At 48.6% G+C, this 18969-nt stretch overlaps 1 protein-coding gene across 1 annotated transcript; it reads left to right on the plus strand.

Moving 5' to 3' along the window:
• Positions 1 to 5635: 5635 nt before the first annotated feature.
• Positions 5636 to 9364, plus strand: Lypd3 (LY6/PLAUR domain containing 3). Its single transcript, XM_057763340.1, has 5 exons — positions 5636 to 5720; positions 6174 to 6305; positions 7338 to 7508; positions 7858 to 8019; positions 8871 to 9364. Exons 1-5 carry the CDS (start codon positions 5636 to 5638, stop codon positions 9362 to 9364), a joined length of 1044 nt encoding a protein of 347 aa, XP_057619323.1.
• Positions 9365 to 18969: the final 9605 nt, after the last annotated feature.

The raw sequence follows: 18969 nt of genomic DNA on the forward strand, positions 1-18969 counted from the left end.
GTCAGTAAACACGCAAATTAGCCAAGCAAGCACACAAACAAACTTCTGCTCCCTGGGCCCAGGCCAGGCTCAGGTCAGCAGCCCAAATCCAGGCAGGCCTGAGCAAGAGCAGACTCCCCACCCTGGGTCCCACTCCTTCCCAAGATGCTAGCTCTTCTGGTCTGACCAGTTGGGGTTCCTCCCCTGAAACTCTCCCACGCTCCTGGGGCCTGTGGGGCCTCCTGAGCTTAAAGCACAGCGGTATCACTGTCTGTCACCCGCTGGGGCTTCTAGCTCTCCTGAGGTGTTCAAACTTATTCTAAAAGGAAATGGGTGAAATCCAGAGAGGGAGCTAGAGTTACCTGGAGCCACACAGCAAGATTAAAATTTCAGGCTATCCGGTTCCAGACTCAATTCTTTCTGCACGGCATCATCATTTTCTTTATGATAAGAGAGACACTTTGGGCTAGAGGGCTGGGTGACACAGAACTTTAATCCCAGCACTTGGGAGGCAGAGGCAGGTGGGTCTCTGAGTTTGAGGCCAGCCTGGTCTACGGAGCAAGTTATAGGCCAGCAGGGCTATATGGTAAGACCCTATTTTAAAAAAAGAAAAATCTAAAAAGATACCTTGGAGCCTCAGAGAGGGAAAAGCATTAATTTGGGGTGCACAGCGAAGATGTGGGACTGGGATGGAGCCAGTTTTGAATGACATCACAAGAGTCAACTCACTTTCTCTCTAGAGTCTTCTCTGGATGACAGGTAACCCCACCTAGGTGACTGGGGTGCTTGTCATTGCTGGGAACAGGGGTGCTGGGCAGGGTCTGGGGAGCAGATATCTTTCTGAACACAGCCGCTGTTTTCCTACCATCAGTCAGCAATCCCCGCCAGCTGGGGCTGACTTCGCCACTACATCGGCCAGCAGAGCTGAATGAGCAACTTCCGCTCTGGTCTCAGTTTCCTCCTCTGAGGAACGAACACCATGCTCCACCCCTCCAAACAGGCTGCTCATAAAAGGATCGGTGTATTTTCTCTCTATTTACAAAGCATATTCTGTTTATTGTTCTTGTGCATTTATCTGGGCACGTGTGACGTGGTGCACATTTGGAGGTCAAAGGTTCTTTCCTATGGTGTGGGGACCAAACCCAGGTGGTCAGGCTTGGTGGCAAGCGCCCGTACTCTCTATCTTGATGGCCCATCATTTTGTTCAAGACTGGCCTTGAATGTGCAGTCCTCTTGCTTCAGCCTCCTGAGTGCTGGGATTTATGGGCCTGCACCATGTCACGTGCTACACCGTCCCAGCACACAGCTGGAGCCAAAGACTTGGGAACTGTGAATAACCAATCACAATCTGTTGAAGTTACCAAAAGCTAAGGCTTTCTTAGCGTTGAGAATGGCTTGAAACTTTTCACAAACATCTGATGTTGCTCCCACAGCAGCCTCTGAGGTAAGTCTACATTAAGACCACCATTAAACAGATGGAGGACAGCCAGCCAATGGTGGCGCACACCTTTAATCCCAGCCCTCGGGAGGCAGAGGCAGGTGGATCTCTGAGTTTGAGGCAGCCTGGTCTACAGAGTGAGTTCCAGGACAGAGTTACACAGAGAAACACTGTCCTGAAAAACCATAACAATCAAACAAACCAGTTGGGGGATACTGAGGTACAGAGGCCAGGCAATTCCCACACACACCTGTAACCTCAGTGGTAGAGACAGGAGGATTGCTGGGGCTTGCTGGCTGCCAGCTTCACTCTAGATTCAGGGAGAGACCCCATCTCAGAGTAATAAGGGGGAGAGTGATAGAACAGGACCCTGGACATCTCCTCTGATGTCCACAAGTATGGATGTGTTTACCTGCAGACAGGTGTGTGCATGCACCCTTCCTATGGGAGCATCATGTGTGCACATGTGTACACACAACAGGTGAAAAGAGGGCTAGGGAGGCAACTTCATGGTAGAACATTTGCCAAGTGTGTGTGAAGCTTCATACCCAGCATTGTCAATAAACAAAACCAAACAACCCCTACACTGCAAAGCAAACAAACAAATAAAACCAAATAAACCTAAAAGAGAATCCCGGAAGGGACTCTGGTGGCGACACGTGACTTTGAAGGCCCTTGGAGAGAGTTCTGAGTTCACATTTCCCAAGCCTCTCCCTGTCCCGGTTTCCTCTTCTGTGAAGCAAGCTCAATCTTCCCTTTGTGGACTTGTCCTGGTCTGCGGTGGTTCTTCAGGACTGCAAAGCACAGAGTTCATGGGCCCTAGGACAGGAGCTCTTCTTACTTTATTGGAGAGGACTGATAAGAGCGGACAGGCTGCTGTTTGGAATAAATTCTGGCGCTAAACAAAATGCTCGATTCTGGGGTAGTAGTATTGTTATTGCTGTTGTGACTGTACTAGTGTTAGAGAATTGAATTTAGAGCAGTAAAGATCAGAAAATGGACTAAAAAACCTACTCCCTCACTGCCTCCTTTTCTTTTATATGCTGGAGATTGAACACAGGGACTCATGAAACAAGAGCTCTACCACTGAGCCACACCCCCAGCCCTTCACTGGGGGATTCTAGGCAGGGGCTCTACCACTGAGTCACACCCCAGGTCCTCACTGGGGGATTCTAGGCAGGGGCTCTACCACTGAGCCAGGCCCCAGCCTCTCACTGGGGGATTCTAGATAGGGGCTCTACCACTGAGCCACACCCCCAGCCCCTCACTGGGGGATTCTAGGCAGGGGCTCTACCACTGAGCCAGGCCCCAGCCTCTCACTGGGGGATTCTAGGCAGGGGCTCTACCACTGAGCCAGGCCCTAGCCTCTCACTGATTCTAGGCAAGCACTATACTGCTGAGCCACATGAAGCTGAACCACACCTTAGGCTTCCCTCCCATTTGATTCATCAGTAATCCCTACTAATTCTTCCTTTAAAAATGTTTTGGATTTTTTTTTTTCAGCGTCTGTGGCTCAGGCTGCCCTAGAACATGCTATCTAGCCAACGAAGACCTTGACTCTCTGGGACCCCAGGATTGATCACCACTCCTGACTGGAGAGATCTTTGAAAAGATGTGGACTCCTGTGTGGTGGTTTGGGGGACAGTTCCAGGGTGTGGCGTGTTGTTCTGCCCTGAATCTTGTCACAGAGCAAGGGCATCATTAGGGTCTTTATAAACCTGCTTTAGGAGGCAGGAAGAGCAAATCTGGGTTAAAATCGTAATTTCCATGAATGTACCAACTTGAGTGACTGCTCACGTTCACCAGGATGTGGGGTGGCTGAGATGCATCCTGGTCTGTGTAATGATTTTGTTTGTTTCTGTGTTTGGGTGCATTTGTGGCGTGGTCTTCTGCATGGGTCTTTCACAGCCACAGGTGATCTTGTCCTACATGATTGTTCTGTAAGATTAGTTATGTCCAGTACAACAATTTGGCCCCTGCATTAACCAGACAACTCCTGACAGTTACTGGAGTTACTGGCTGGATCTTTTTTCCTCCTCTTCCTCCTCCTCCTTCCCTCAATATGGTCTCATATTCTCCAGGCTGGTCTTAAATGCCCTATGTAACTGAGGATGAACTTCAACTTCGGAACCTCCTGCCACCATCTCTATCACACTCCGTTTTTGCCACTCTTGGGATAGAAGTCAGGGCTTCGTGCATGCCAGGCAAGCATCCAAACTTTCTCTTTTTTTCCATCTGGAAACTGCCCAGCTGATTTAGTCTCCTGCACCCTTTGGCGAGTCTGGAGAGGGTTGCACTATGGAGCCCAGGTTGGCTTCACACTCAGTACAATCCTATTGTCTCAGCTTCCTGAGTCTGGGCATGATCCATTACACCTGCTCTTCTCTCTCTCTCTCTCTCTCTCTCTCTCTCTCTCTCTCTCTCTCTCCTTTCTCTCACTCATTCACTCGCTCATTCTTGTTCTTATTCTTATGATTGACCTTTCTAAAGGCTCTCCCTGTGTAGGGCCTTGTGATTCTGATTACATTTATTTATTTATTGTTCAGTTCCTATGTTGGGGTGCAGATGGTGTAGCTGACTTGGGTCTAACACATTCTGTTTAGACTCCTAAAGACCAAGATTGTAGGACTGGGCTACCAGGCCCAGCTTCCTCATGTTTCTACTGAAGAATAATGTACTTCCCGTGAAGGCCTGAATATACAACTCAGCAGTTCTGTACACACCAGCCACGCCCAAGGTCACTCTCCCTGGATGAAGATGGAAGAGGCTCTTCCAGGACAAGACTCTCTCAGAGGGAACCCCTGTCCATTTTCCTCTCACTGTGGGTTAGTTTAGTCCGTTTCAGAACTCCATATGCACAAAGTTGCCCTGTGTTGTCTTGCTTAGGACTTCTAGTACCACTGTTTTAAAGATCCATATGTGTAGCTTCATGTACCGCCTGTTGAAACTTTCCATTGCTCGGCAATATTCTCATTGAATGAAGGAACCACCCTTGGTTTTTCCATTTGTTTTATCTTTTTCGAGAGGGAGCGATGATATTGGGGATGCAACCCAGGGCTTCATACATACAGGGTGAGTGCTCTAGGATAAAGCTCTATCTTATCCCCTCTCTGGGGGATTCTAGGCAGGGGCTCTACCACTGAGCCACACCCCCAGCCCCTCACTGGGGGACTCTAGGCAGGGGCTCTACCACAGAGCCACACCCCCAGCCCCTCACTGGGGGATTCTAGGCAGGGGCTCTACCATTGAGCACCACTGAGCCAGGTCCCAGCCCCTCACTGGGGGATTCTAGGCAGGTGCTGTACTGCTGACCCCTAGACTACTATCCTAGCTTTCCACTCACCCCCTCCTTTTTTTTTTTAATTTAAAGGATTTATTGCAGTGCCCAGAACACATGATAGGTGCTCAAGAATTCTTTTTCTGTTTTTATTCATTCTTTGAGACTTTCATCTATGTATACAATGCATTTCGATTATATATACCCTCTTAGTCATTTCTTGATAGATACTTTATATTATTTCCCAGCATAAACATATTGAAAGTTATACTTCTAAATCCAACCCTGCTTGTAGCTCTCTATTTTTATTCCTCCAAAGTCTTAATCTCTTGTAAATAATAACCAAGATGTTTGTTTTGACTTTTTGAGATAGGATCTCACTCTGTAGTCCAACCAGGCCTGAAACTCATCATGCCTCAAACTCCTTGAAATCCTCCTGCCTCGGCTCCCTAAGGGCTGTGATGACAAGCATATGCACATAAATGACTTGAAAATAACAGTTTCCCCAATTATTTAATTAATTTATACCTTTACCATACGACTAGGAGCTCTGTGATGATACACAGGAGTTCTGCCTCAGTGTCCCCAATCCCCAGGCTAAGGCCCTCAGGACCCAAGCACACCCTGAATGCTCCTATCTCTCTTTGAGCCCTGGTACTCCCTCTGCCTTCAAACACACACATGCTTTATCCAGGGGACAGTCAGGGAACCTCTACTCCCTCCCGCCCTTTCCAGTCCCTGGCAAGGGCACAGGGCAGGGGCCGCTCTCTTGTGGGTGACGCACCTAGAGGCGGGCCCGCCCCACAGCGGACGCTGAGTTGGCCTGGTTGGGCAAGGCCAGGGTTGCCCCAGGGTAGGTTACTCATCTGAGGCTCAGGTAAGAGGGCCCGGGTTGGAAGGCGGCACACCCAGGGGGGACGCGGAGAGAGCAGGACGCAGCCATGGATGCTGCCAGGAGAGGAGATGCACAGAGAGTGGTCTGGACCACCGGATGGCTGCTGCTGCTGCCGCTACTGCTGTGTGAAGGTAAGTGTGCCTCTGGGAGGGTAGAGTGGGGGGTTCCTAAGGAAGAACAATCCCCCAGCCCTTCCCAGAAAGTCCTATAAGAAAAGTTGATCCCAAGCAAAGGCAGGCTGTGAGTTCTCCTACCCTGCCTGGGCAGAGGGCAGTGCGGAAGGTTCTACACCGAGCAACTGTGAGAGAGGGACCCTTCTGATCCCGAGACAGGGACTCCACGGCAGGGATCTCCTCCCTTGGGAATAAGCAGGAGGGAGAGGAAAGTTCTCAGTGCAGACCCAGGAAGTGGGAAGGAAGAGGGTCCCCGGTGTCCCACTCTCTGAGACTTGTGGGAAGACTTCTCCTCCTGCTGTTCTGGCTGCATGGTAGGATCATCTCACCCCGGGACAGAGGCCACCAGGGAAGACTTTCTCTGTGTGGGGGAGAAATCTTTAACAAAGAGCCCTCGGTCCACACCCTCAGGAGCGAAGGCCCTGGAGTGCTACAGCTGCGTGCAGAAGGCGGATGACGGATGCTCTCCGCACAAGATGAAGACCGTCAAGTGTGGTCCAGGAGCTGACGTCTGCACCGAGGCGGTGGGGGCGGTGGAGACCAGTAAGTGCCACCGGTGGTCTCTGACTTATCCCTTCGGACTCCTCCTGTGAGGCTCCGCCTCCTTACAGACCTTCCCAATTTCGGCCACGCCTTTTCATTTCAGCCCTCACTCAGACCTCGCAGCACAGATTCGCCCTTCTTTCTTTGAGCTTAAGCTTGTCTACAGGCAGGGGGCTGGAATGGGGTTGGGGCTTGCCGGTGGTGTGTGCGTGTAGGGGGGTAATAGTTGCAAACTGTTCAGGACTGACTGGAGAGCCGTAGGCTACGAGGGCTCATCCCAAACACCTTCACGGAGACATCTTTCCGCTCACTCCCTACAGGAATGCTTACCCACCAACCAACACAAAGATTATCGAGGTTCCGAGTCAAACTCCACTCTTAAGTTTCCAGAATCCTCAGTAATCCCACTTTCCCCCAGGTCATCCACCGGGTCCCAGCACATATACTAGATAAGCACTCTACACTGAGCCTAAGTAGCTCAGTTTGGCCCTTGAACACTGTAATAAAGTTTAGGCAGGTGAATCTCCTTCCTCAGCCTCCTGAGTCACTGGGGTTACAGGCTTGTACCACGAGGTTCCGTTTTGTTTGCTCGTGACAGGGTCTTGTTATGCACCACAAGCTGGACGGGGATTCCTTAATCTCCCCAGTAGCTGGGACACAGGCTCGCACCATCATTTTGTCTCCTAGACTTTTTTTTTTCTTTTTTCTTCCAGTCTCTTAATTGGATCCCTCTGAAGCTCCTTTCGGAGGCTTCTCCCCTTTTTGATGTACCCATCGAAACTCCAGTTTTAGTCTCTCCCCCTCGAGGATGTCCTATTTGTCAATGAGCTTGTTTTCTTTGGATTGTATTCTTCGAAGCTCTTCTTGACCCACCTGCTCCCACACGCACACTCCACCTGTAACTCTGTCCCCAGGGACCTGTTCTCTTTAAGGTCCACCCCCCCCCACTGCAGACCCAGGATTATTGTTCATTCAAAGCCCTGCCCGCAGAGGCCGGTGTGCTCTGACCCCGCCCCCTTTTTTTCTATGTAGTCCACGGGCAATTCTCTGTGGCGGTGCGGGGCTGTGGTTCCGGACTCCAGGGTAAGAATGACCGTGGATTGGACCTTCACGGACTCCTGGCCTTCATCCAGCTACAGCAGTGCACCGAGGACCGATGCAACGACAAACTCAACCTCACCTCGCGAGGCCTCAACCCTGCAGGTCGGTGGCTGGCAGAGTCATACAAAGGCTGGGAGCTGAGGCTACTGCAAGCTGAGGCAGGGTTGCGGGGGTGGCGGGTTGAAGACTTCAGACATCAACAATGTATGCACCCTAGGTGGATACTGGGGCTGAGGATAGGAGAAAGGGGGCGGAGTCACAGGTACATCAGGCCACGCCTGGGGAGCAGGCCAGTTGAGCTGTGATTCTCTTCTGGCCAAACTGACTTAGAACTTGCTATCTTCCTGCCTAGCTTCCTGAGTAGGTGGGAGCACAGGCCTGAGCCATCACAGCTTCTTGACCCTTCCTTTTCTGTTCTCACTCCCTCCCCGCTGGACCCTAACCGCCGCAGGCAACGAGAGTGCCTATGAGCCCAATGGCGCAGAGTGCTACAGCTGCCTGGGGAAGAGTCGCGAGGAGTGCCAGGGCACCATGCCTCCAGTTGTGAACTGCTACAACGCCAGCGGCCGCGTTTACAAGGGCTGCTTCGATGGCAACGTCACCTTGACGGCAGGTGAGCCTGCCCTCTGAAGGAGCTTGAGACTTGTAGGAGTTGTGATAGCCATCTGCAGTGGGGGACGCTTCACCTAAAGGGTCCAACCCTCCACCTCAACAAACGCTGGGAACTGCTGCTCTTGACTTTGGTGCTTACCTTGTCCTACAGCATCATGGGAAATGTAGTCCACTACCCTATAGATCCCATGATTGTATGTGTGTATGTGTACACGCGCGCGTGTATACATTCCTATAGAAGAATACCAGATACCGAATGGGAGACCATGAAATGAGACTTGTGTTTAAGCTTATAAGCTTTTGCCTGTGTGCCTTGGGAAATCTGGTTTGAGCCCTGAAAACTTAGGGGTCCTACTTGTTCCACAACATTAAGGGGTGTAGTTCAGTGCTGGGGGTGTGCCTAGAATCCCTCAGTGAGGGGCTGGTACTGACACTATGGGAGGAGAAGTTCTGCAATTCCTTCGGGTGCCAGGTGTTTCTCAGGAGCTGTATTTCAGACTCTAAGACTAAAATTTAGCAGGGAGCTGAGAGAGGAAAAGGTGAGGTTATGTTTGAATTTTGATCACAGAACAGAAGTGTTTTGGCTGAAATCTTTGTTCCAAGACAAATCTGGAGCTTGGGTTTCACCCTCTTCCTCTCAAGGCGTTTAGTGGAAACACGGTCGTGAGCAGACGACAGGAGCACAGTGCTCTGCAGAAAGTGGACCAGGGTTAGGATGTTTGAACTAATGAGCGCAAGTCTCATTTTGGGGTTCGCTGCTCTTGGCTTGTTCCAGAAGCCCCTAAGATTTACTCAAGTAGTACCAACCCCTATCTGTCCAATGACAGACCTTTCTGTGTCTCTCTTTTACAGCCAATGTGACTGTGTCCTTACCTGTCCGAGGCTGCGTCCAGGATGAGTCCTGCACCCGGGATGGGGTGACGGGTCCAGGATTCACACTTAGCGGCTCCTGTTGCCAAGGGCCCCGCTGTAACTCTGACCTCCGCAACAAGACTTATTTCTCCCCTCGAATCCCACCCCTAGTCCTACTGCCCCCTCCAACCACCTTATCCCCGTCCACTTCAGTCCAGACCTCCTCCAGCACTACCTCTACAGGCGCCCCAACCACGACCACCTCTACTACCAAGCCCACCTCAGCCCCAGCTAACCACACTCCACCCCATGAAGTAGAACATGATACTGCACGAGAAGAGGAGTCCCGTTTGACTGGAGGTGCTGCGGGCCACCAAGACCGCAGCAATATGGAGAAGAATGCCCCAAAAGGTGGGGCTAATGAAGGCCCTGTGTTTCTGGGGTCTGGGTTGCCAGCTCTTCTCTTGACTGTGGTTGCCGGTGCGCTGCTATGAGCATCTCATCTTGAAATGTCCACCTCACCTTGCTTCCCTGGCCGTGGGTACCAACTCTCCGTTTCTCACTGGACTGGACTGGCTCAACTCCCCTTCCTCCGGCATCTCCAGTTTCACTGCACTGGTTTGCAGCTCCCAGAAGCAGCCTGCAGTTATCAATGCACTGCTGGGATGGCCCAGCTTTTTGATGCAGCGACTGAGTTTACCCTGATGGTGACCAGGAAAAAGGACAGAGAAATCTACTGGCTGAGCGAGTCCTGGAGAGTCCCTGGCTAGCTTCCTCTCCCAGTTTTCATTGCCAGGCCGGTGGACAGTGGATTCATTCCCTGAATGTTGGGCTTGCCTGGCATCTTTGAGGCTCTTTCCTGTCTTCCTTCGGAGACTGTGAACTACTCCAGGGCAGGGGCCTGCCTCTTGCCTTTCTATGTGTTCTGGCTGGCTCAGGAAGGCACCAATAAAGATTTAGTTACTTTGTACAGTGCGCTGAGTCCCTTCCACCTTGTTCATCTTTCAGAACAAGGTTTTTGTTGCCGTTTTTCTCAAAATGGAACCAAGGACAGCCTGTTGGGACAGGCTGCTTGTTCGTTTCCTGCCCCCCCCAACCCCCAGACTCCAGAAATAATCACACAGAAACTGTATTAATTAAATCACTGCTTGGCCTATTAGCTCTAGATTCTTATTGACTAGCTCTTACATCTTGAATTTACCCATTTCTATTATTTTATATTTTACCATGAGGCTTCTGGTTACCAGCAAGGTTCCGGCATGTCTGTCTGTCCCCAGTGGTGGCTCCATGGCTTCTCTCTGACTCTGCCTTCTTTCTCCCAGCATTCAGTTTAGTTTTCCCCACCTAGCTCTGTTCTGCCCTGCTATAGGCCCAAAGTACTTTCTTTATTAATCGGTGGTAATCACAGCATACAGAGGGGGAATCCCACATCAGACAGCCTATTCTTACACAATGAGTTTCAGGATAGCCAAGGTTACACGGCGACACCTTGTCTCAAAAAAAATCATTATATATTCAACAGAGCTTAACGTTGGAAAGCTGGGATATGGCAGCACATGCCTTTAGTGTCAGCACTGGGAAGGCAGAGGCAGGAGGATCAGGGCCAGCATGGTCTACATAAAATTCTGTCTTAAAAATCAAGTGGAAAAAGAAGCTATTGAGATGGATCCTTGTGTAACAGGTGCCTGTCACCATACTTGAGGACTTCAGTTCAATTCCTGGAGCCCACATCGTAGAAAAAAAGAACTGCTTGCTCTTTGGCCCCCACTTGGGTGCCATGCCATGTGTGTTCCCCTTCCTACAAACAAAATTAGAAAGTATGCATTATAAGAAAGTTAAACATGGCCAGGAGAGAAGGTAAGACCCAAGAGATTTTATAGATATTCACATATTCATTTGCTCAACATATTTTATTTTGTTGAAATAGGGTCTGCTATGTAGCCCTGGCTGGCCTGAACTTACTTCACAGGCTAGGCTAGCCTTGAACACTTGAGGCAAAGATTTACCATATATCTTCCACTAGCCTTGGACTGGGTCTCCAAAATGCTGGGATTTCAGGTCTGCACCCTTCTTTAGTGTCTTTGTTTCAAAAAGAGTTGATCTAGAAAGTAAGGTAGTAGGGGTTTGCAGAGATGGCCCAGTCAGGGAGGTTGGGTGTGCGTGCATGAGGATTTGGTCTCAGAACCCACGAGAAAAAGCTGGGCCTGCTGGCCCATGATTGTCATCCCAGCTATAAGGAGTAGAGATGGAATGGCCTGAATTCCTGGGACGAGGAGCCAGCCATCTGAGAGTCCAAGCTAATTATTGATCCTGTCTCAAAAAGCAAGGTGGGGTCTGGAGAGATGACTCAGAGGCAAACAACCTTTGCTGTTGCTCTTGCAGAGGACCCAGTTGGGTTCTCAATGCCCACATGGCTGCTCACAGACTTCAATAACACCAGCTCTTGGGGATCTGATGCCCTCTTCTGGTCTTCATCGGCACTGCACACATGTGCTGCACAGATACATGCAGGTCAAACACTCATGCACATAAAAATAAATAAATCTTGCTGAGGTCTGGGCACAGCCTGGGTTCAGGTCTTGAGACAGAGTGGGGGCGTCAGGGTGAAGACATGAACTGTCTGACTACCAGATGAGTTTCACACAAATGGTTGGCCTTGAATAGCTCCAATCATCTTTATTTATACATCAAAACACAAGCATGTTTTTCCATACTAATAAACAACAGTAACCATCTTCCAACAGTAACCTCTGGCAAAATCAAATATGTCAAATATGTTTTTCCTAACGTTTACATCCAAACATCTTTAAACCAAAAACAACACTTATCATTGTGCTAATTTGGCCAAATATCAAGCCAGGTCCATCCTGTCTAAAGGGTGCTTGGCATAGAAATACATATCCAAGATTAACAGCCCTGTTCCAAACGTATTTACAGAAATAGAGGTGATCTGCCTGCGATCGTGTCAGCACTGGGTCAGGACAGCTCCCAGGGTCTGCAGTGACAGCTGGCATCTCCAGACAAGAAATCTGAGAAGCATCAGCTCCCAAAGAATTTTAGGGGAAGATAGTTGAGAAAGAAAGGGGCTTCCAGAAATGATGACATCTGTCCTATGCATGATTGACAAAACGACAGTAAAATCGCCAAGAGAATCATCACTATTACGAGAGAGGAGAGAGGAGAGCATGCAGGCCGTGCGGCCCCTGGAGTAGTCTGTGCTGCCCCAAAGTCCACTGGTTATCTGGAGATCCGTTGGCCAAACACTCATATACTGGTTCGAAGTTGGGCCTCATGGTTACCAAGAATGTCTTAAATAACAAAAGTGGACAGTGCCTGAGGGGGCAGGTGAGAGAGAAGGTGTGCACACGCACACACACACACACACACACACACACACACACGGAGAAGATTAGAGAACACACAAAGAAAGATGAGGAGCAGTGGGTGCTGAAGGACAAAGGGAAATGTCTTAGACAGGCTCCCTGTGACCAAATCTAGGACAAGTGGAAGATCAAATTAAATACCCAGAGTAAAGGACTGTAGTCCACCAAATAAACAACAAACAAACACACAAGCAAAACCACATGGAAAAAGCATGGACTTGTATTGAAAGAAATAAGAGTCCATATTGGGAAATACGAGTCAACACTGATGTAAATAAATAAATAATAAATAAGTTGGTTGTCGTAGTTTGTGTTAACCTAGGTAGATCTGAGAAGATGCTATTTCAGTTGAGGTGTGGCCTCCGTTGGATTGTCTGTAAGAATGTCTATGGGATAATTTCTTGATTGCTGATTGATATAGGAAGAGCCAGCCCACTGTGGGCAGGATCACCCCTAAGCAGGTAGACATGAACTGTATAAGAAAGAGAGCTGAGCAAGCCACGGAGAGTAAAACTCCTCCATGGTCTCTGCCAGCCACAGAGAGCAAGGCACTAGGAGTGGTACGAACCAGTGAGGTGGAGGCAGGAGGATCAACAACTACAACGAAAATAAACTGGGTGGTAGTGGTGCACACCTTTAATCCCAGCAGTTGGGAGTCAGAGGCAGGAGGATCTCTGTGAGTTCAAGGCCAGCCTGGTTGGCAGAGTGAGTTCCAGGACAGTCAGGGCTACACAGAGAGACCCTGACTCAAAACAACAACAATGGAACAACACAATTAACAAACAAACGGACACTAAGTTAACAAAGAAGGAAATCTGAAAGAAATACAGTACAGTCAAAACACCACAGAACAACCCTCATCAGCGCAATCACTGATTCTATCAGAAGCCGCTAACAGATGCCCACAGCGGAGGACAGAACACGCCCACAGCAGAGGCACAGGATACGCCCACAGCAGAGGACAGGACACGCCCACAGTCTCCATTTAGACCAGCGCCAGGTGCTTGTAAACGCTGCAGATGGAAACAGTGACGTAAGAGGGAGAACATGGCCAACTCCACCTGAACCAAATAGTGAAGAACATGCGAGCCATGGGACAAGCAGATAGCATGTGGGTTGAACTGGGTAGAGAAGACACGCAGAACCTGACTGTAACCACATGGAAATAGCAGACAAGCTGGGATGGGTGTCTGATTGAAACACTTGAAAAATGTTTCTGGGTAGGGGCTGGGAGGGGCATGGCTGGGGCTTGCACTCAGTGCTTCACACACACGATAATACCATAAAAAATTTCAGTTAAAAAATTCTCAGCAGAGGTGTAGGAGTGGAGGTGCCATTTGTAGGCAGAGTTTCTCTTTGGAACTGCTGGTCAGCTCTGTTCCCTCAGCTGGTTCCTAAATCACCACACAGAGACTTATTATAAATGCTCTGCTGATAGCTTAGGCTTATTACTGACTACCTTTTACGTCTTCAATTAGCACATACTTCTTATCTACACTCTGCCTCGTGGTGGTACCTTTTCTTTTATGTCTGTCATACTTCTCTCCGAGTCTCCTGGCCACTCCTGTGACTCCGCCCTTCTCAGCACCCTCTTAGTTTGGCTCTCTCACCTAACCTCTTCCTGCCTAGCTATTGGTCAGTCAGCTCTTTTATTAAATGAATCAGAAGGCACCTTGGAAAAGGCGCATCTTCACAGTGTACAAAAACTTATTCCATAACACAGAGGGGCTGGAGAGATGGCTCAGTGGTTAAGAGTGCTGGCTGTTCTTGCAGAGGATCAGGGTTTGATCCCAGCACACACACAGTGGCTTACAACCATCCATAACTCCAGTTGCAGGGGATCCAATGCACTCTTTTGATCCAATGCACTAGGCATGCAAAGCATTCATACAAATTAAGTAAACAAATAAATCTTTAAAAACCATTAAGAATCCACACTTGAATTCATTTATGGTCAGGTATTCATTTCCATGAAGGCATAATGTACATTTAAGAGACAAACACTGAAGTATATTTAGGGCTAAAGGAGCTGTGTGTCAATCATTTTCAGACTACTCAGAATAAAAAATATAATACTAGGGAACTGACAAATGATATCTAATAATAACTTAGTTTTAGAAAGTCTTGCTAAGTATACCAGGTTGATCTTGAACTTAAGATCCTTCTGGCTCAGATTTCTATGTTTTGAGAGACATATATGCATTCTTCGCACTTTTTTGAAAGACAGAGTCTTGCTTAGCCCAGGTTGGCCTTGAACCCACAGCGTGACTTTGAACTCCCAATCCTCTGTCTCCCACCTCCAAGTACTGGGAACACTGGCGTCCCTCACTGTGCCTCGTTTCTTTCTCTCAAATATCCCGTTTCAATCTCCCCCACCACTTCCTTGGTAAATGAGTTGGAGCATGCTAAGTGGTATTTTTGGTTTCCGGTGTTGCCTTGTCTGCAGACCAGTGCATACCTCATAATATGGGTATGAAGATAAGATCTCAGAAATCATCTAACCCAATTCAAAGTGCACCAGTATTCAATAAATGTTAGTCTTATAACTTCCACAGAGTCTGGCATGGGATCCACACATCAATCCTTGTAGCTTTGGTGGCTGTCCTGGAACTTGCTATGTAGACCAGGCTGGCCATGAACTCATTGAGATCTGCCTGCCTCTGCCTCCTGAGTGCTGGGAATAAAGGTGTGTGCCATCATGGCTAGCATTGCTGTTAGTTAAAAAAAAAAAAAAGATCCATTTTTATTTGTGTGTGTATGTGCCTTAGAGCTCCCTAGAGCTGGAGGTATAGGTGGTTGTAAGCCACCTGATGTGGGTGCTGGTTTTGAACTCAGATCTTCTGCAAGAGTAATATGTGCTCTTAACCACCGATCCACCTATTCAACCATTCCCTTTGTCAATTTTGGGCATTTCCTCAGCCCTCATAGGCAGGTTACTTTTTGTTAGGTCCTACCCACGTAGGCCCTATCATTAGGATAGATTCAGTTGTCAGTGAACTGTAATCCTAATTGCCTTGCCGAATGACAGGATAAACTACCCTGTGGGCGGGGTGGGAGTTGCATAAATGCTGGAATCCATGTCTGTTTTAGGCTTGCATTAGATCAGGAGGAAGATGGGCAAGTGGTTTACATCCTGTTTTTGCTGCCTAGGTGGACTGGGCGGTGACTTCATTTCTGTGTGCCCACTGCCGCCTCTGTGTAATCACATGCGCTTCCCGGGGCTAGCATGAGCACCAGTGCCAGTCCTGTGGCGGAGGAGCGTGGGCAGAGCGTGCAATGATGGGTGACAACTGTGGGTTCTAGCTTCTACCTTCTGTTTTCTTTGTTCACCTCTCCCAGGCAACGCACACATTGCTTGTCTGTGAAGCACACAGGAGAATCTGAGTGTCAAGCTAGTGAGTCAGAAATTCCCAGGGTAGAATGTAGCTCAGTGGGCAGAAAACTTGCTTACAGTATAGACTGAAGGTGTGGTTTAATGATAGAGCCTCTGCCTAGAATCCCCCAGTGAGGGCTGGGGTGTGGCTCAGTGGTAGAGCACCTGCCTAGAATCCCCCAGTGAGGGCTGGGGTGTGGCTCAGGGGTAGAGCCCCTGCTTAGCACAACTTTGGGTTTTATTCCCAGCACCACAACAGAAAAGAAACTTACTGAGTAAACAAGGCATAAGTGCTTATGCATGCAGTCCCAGACGTTTTGAGATCGAGGCCTGAATTATGCCAAGAGTTCAAAGCCCTGTCTAGGCAATGTAGTGAAATCTTTTTTTTTTTTTTTTTTTTTTTTGGATTTTCGAGACAGGGTTTCTCCGTAGCTTTTGGAGCCTGTCCTGGAACTAACTCTTGTAGACCAGGCTGGCCTCGAACTCACAGAGATCCACCTGCCTCTGCCTCCCGAGTGCTGGGATTAAAGGCGAGCGCCACCACCGCCCGGCTAATGTAGTGAAATCTTGTCTCAAAATAATTTTTTTTTGAGAGATAGAAGCAGAAGGAGGGAGAGTTGTCTTTAGTCACGGAGAAAGGCTGACAATAACTCTTCCCTGTGTTTCCCCCAAGCTTTCAGCTTTGAGATCCATGCATGAGGAACAGATTTTAACAGCAGGCAGGGCTTACTGGGGACAAAGTAGGTGTGACAAGGAACAGGTGGCTCTGCTTAAACTGGCCTTGCTGGTTCTCTCCCAGTGTGTGCTTTTGATGAAGGGTTTATTTTATTTTAGTTATGTGACCAATCATGACTCTCTGTTTGCTGCAGAACCTTCAACACCCACAGCGCTTGCACTCCTGCACTCCTGTACATGTGTGTGTACATACACAGCACACGCGCACACGTGAGCGCACATAAGTACACACACATGCACACACACACACATGCGAGTGGAGCCCTTTCAGGGCTGGGCTGTCAATCACTTGCATGGTGCAGGGAAGCTGAGATGTGGTTACAAATTTCGTTTTTTTTTTAAAGGTTTAAAATATTTTTTAGATTTGTCTGGTGTCCTTGGAAGTCAGAGGAAGGCATCACATTTCCTATAACTGGAGTTATGCATAGTTGTGAGCTACCATGTGGCTGCTGGGAATCAAACCCTAGCCCTAAGCAATGGAACACCCTGAAAGCATGCCTGAGGCCCTAGGCTAAAGTCCCAATAGTGCCCCCAAAAATAAACAAAAACTAAAATTAAAGCAAGCAAAAATATCAGCAACAAAATCAACATTTACATACAGTTATCTGGAAGAATCTTGAAGATTTAAAAATGACTTTTTCTTAAGCTTTTATTCTTCTCTTATACGTTACACCCTACCTCCTGCACTCCTTCCTCCTAGTCCCCCTCCTGACCTCTCCTTTCCCCCAGATCCATTCATTCTCTGTTTCCCTTAAAATAAAATAAAAATTTAAAAAAAAGGCCTCCCAAGGATATCTACCAAACATGGCCTAACAAGATGCAGTAAGACTGGGCACAAGCCCTCATATCATGGCTGGATGTGGCGAGCCAGTAGGTAGAAAAGGTCCCCTGTACAGTCAAGGGAGTCAGAGACGGCCCATTCCCTCTGTTGGGAGTCTCTCAAGAGCACCAGGCTACACAACTGTAACATATGCAGAGGAGCCAGCTCAGAGTCACGCAGGATCCATGATTGTCGCTTCAGGTTCTGTGAGCCCCTATGAGCCCTGCTTTGTTTATTCTGTAGGTGATTTCTCCTGGGGTCCTCAACCCTTCTGCCCTCTACAATCCTTCCATCCCCTCTTCTTTGGGGTTCCCCTGGCTCTGCCTAATGTTTGGCTGTGGGTCTCTGCATCTGCTCCCCTCAGTTGCTGGGTGAAGCCTCTGATGACAATTAGCTAGGTACCAATCCATGAGAATAGCAGACTGTCATTGGGAATCAGTTCATTAACGTTTTTCTTTTTGTCGGTCATGTTTGCGTCTATCCTGTGCTCTGGCTGTGCAGCCTCTCTCTGGTCCTGGCCTTCCAGGCAGTGTCAGGCATGGGCTCCCTCTCGTGGCTGGGCCTCAAGTTCGACCAGTCTACGGTTGCACCGCTGTTACCCCGCACATCTTGCAGACAAACAAACTGTAGGTCGAAGGTTTTGTGGCTGGGTTGGTGTCCCTGTCCCACTACTAGGAGCCTTGCCTGGTTATAGAAGATGGCCAGGGTTGGAGAGATGGCTCAGAGGCTAAGAGTACTGGCTGCACGTCCAGAAGTCCTGAGTTCAATTACCAGCAACCACATGGTGACTCACTACCATCTGTAATGTGATCTAGTGCTCTCTTCTGGTGTGTAGGCGTACATGCAGATAGAGGGTCTGGATTGTAGGTTGATTACCCTTTACTTTACAGAAGAGAACGGTGTGAAATGTTTCCCACTCCAGAAGCCTGCTGACTGGAACAGCAACCTTCCAAAGGTGAGGATCAAGATTGAGGACACTGTAGAAAAAAGACCTTGAGCTTGGGGGGAGGCATGTGAGTGGTTAGTCTATTTACCTAGTGTGTGTGAGGTTTGAGGCCCTGGGCTCCAGCCTTAGCATAAGAAGAAACAGTCCTGTGGGTTCATGGGCGGTGGTGGCACAAGCCTTTCATCCCAGCACTTGGGAGGCAGAGACAGGCGGATCTCTGTGAGTTTGAGGACAGCTAGAGCTACACAGAGAAACCCTGTCTCAAAAAACCAACCAACCAACCAAACAACCAAACAACCGACCAACCAACCACAAAAATATCATAAACGTAAGATTTTACATTTTTTTATTTTTATTAACACTTTTATTTTAAAACCTGTATCCATTCATGCAATCCTAATACTTTACATTCTAGTTATATATCTGCCTGCCTGAAGAGACAGTAATAGCCGTTCTTTCCTAACGACAAACTTTGTATAATTTTTGCATTCTTCTTTGTAGTTTCCTGGGTTGGATTTTTAAAATTTTTTTAAATTGTGGTGTGTGAGTGAGTGAGTCAGTGTGTGCGTGTAAGACCCACAATAGTTAGAAAAGGGTGTTGTATCCCCTGGAGCTGGAGTTACAGGCAGTTTGAGAGCCCCCCAATATGGGTGCTGAAAATGGAACTTGGGTCCTCTGGAAGAGCAGCCAGGGCTAACTGCTAGGCCATCTCTCCAGTCCAAATATTAGTGTTTTTAAGGCACCAGATTCTGACTCTGGAGCCGTTTGTCTTAGAAGTGCAGCACAGTCTATCTTGCCTACTATATCCTCCGTCCCCTTCGCTTGTCATACAGTCGGACTCC

This window comes from Chionomys nivalis, chromosome 2, assembly GCF_950005125.1.
Source record: "Chionomys nivalis chromosome 2, mChiNiv1.1, whole genome shotgun sequence".
Lineage (NCBI taxonomy): Eukaryota > Metazoa > Chordata > Mammalia > Rodentia > Cricetidae > Chionomys > Chionomys nivalis.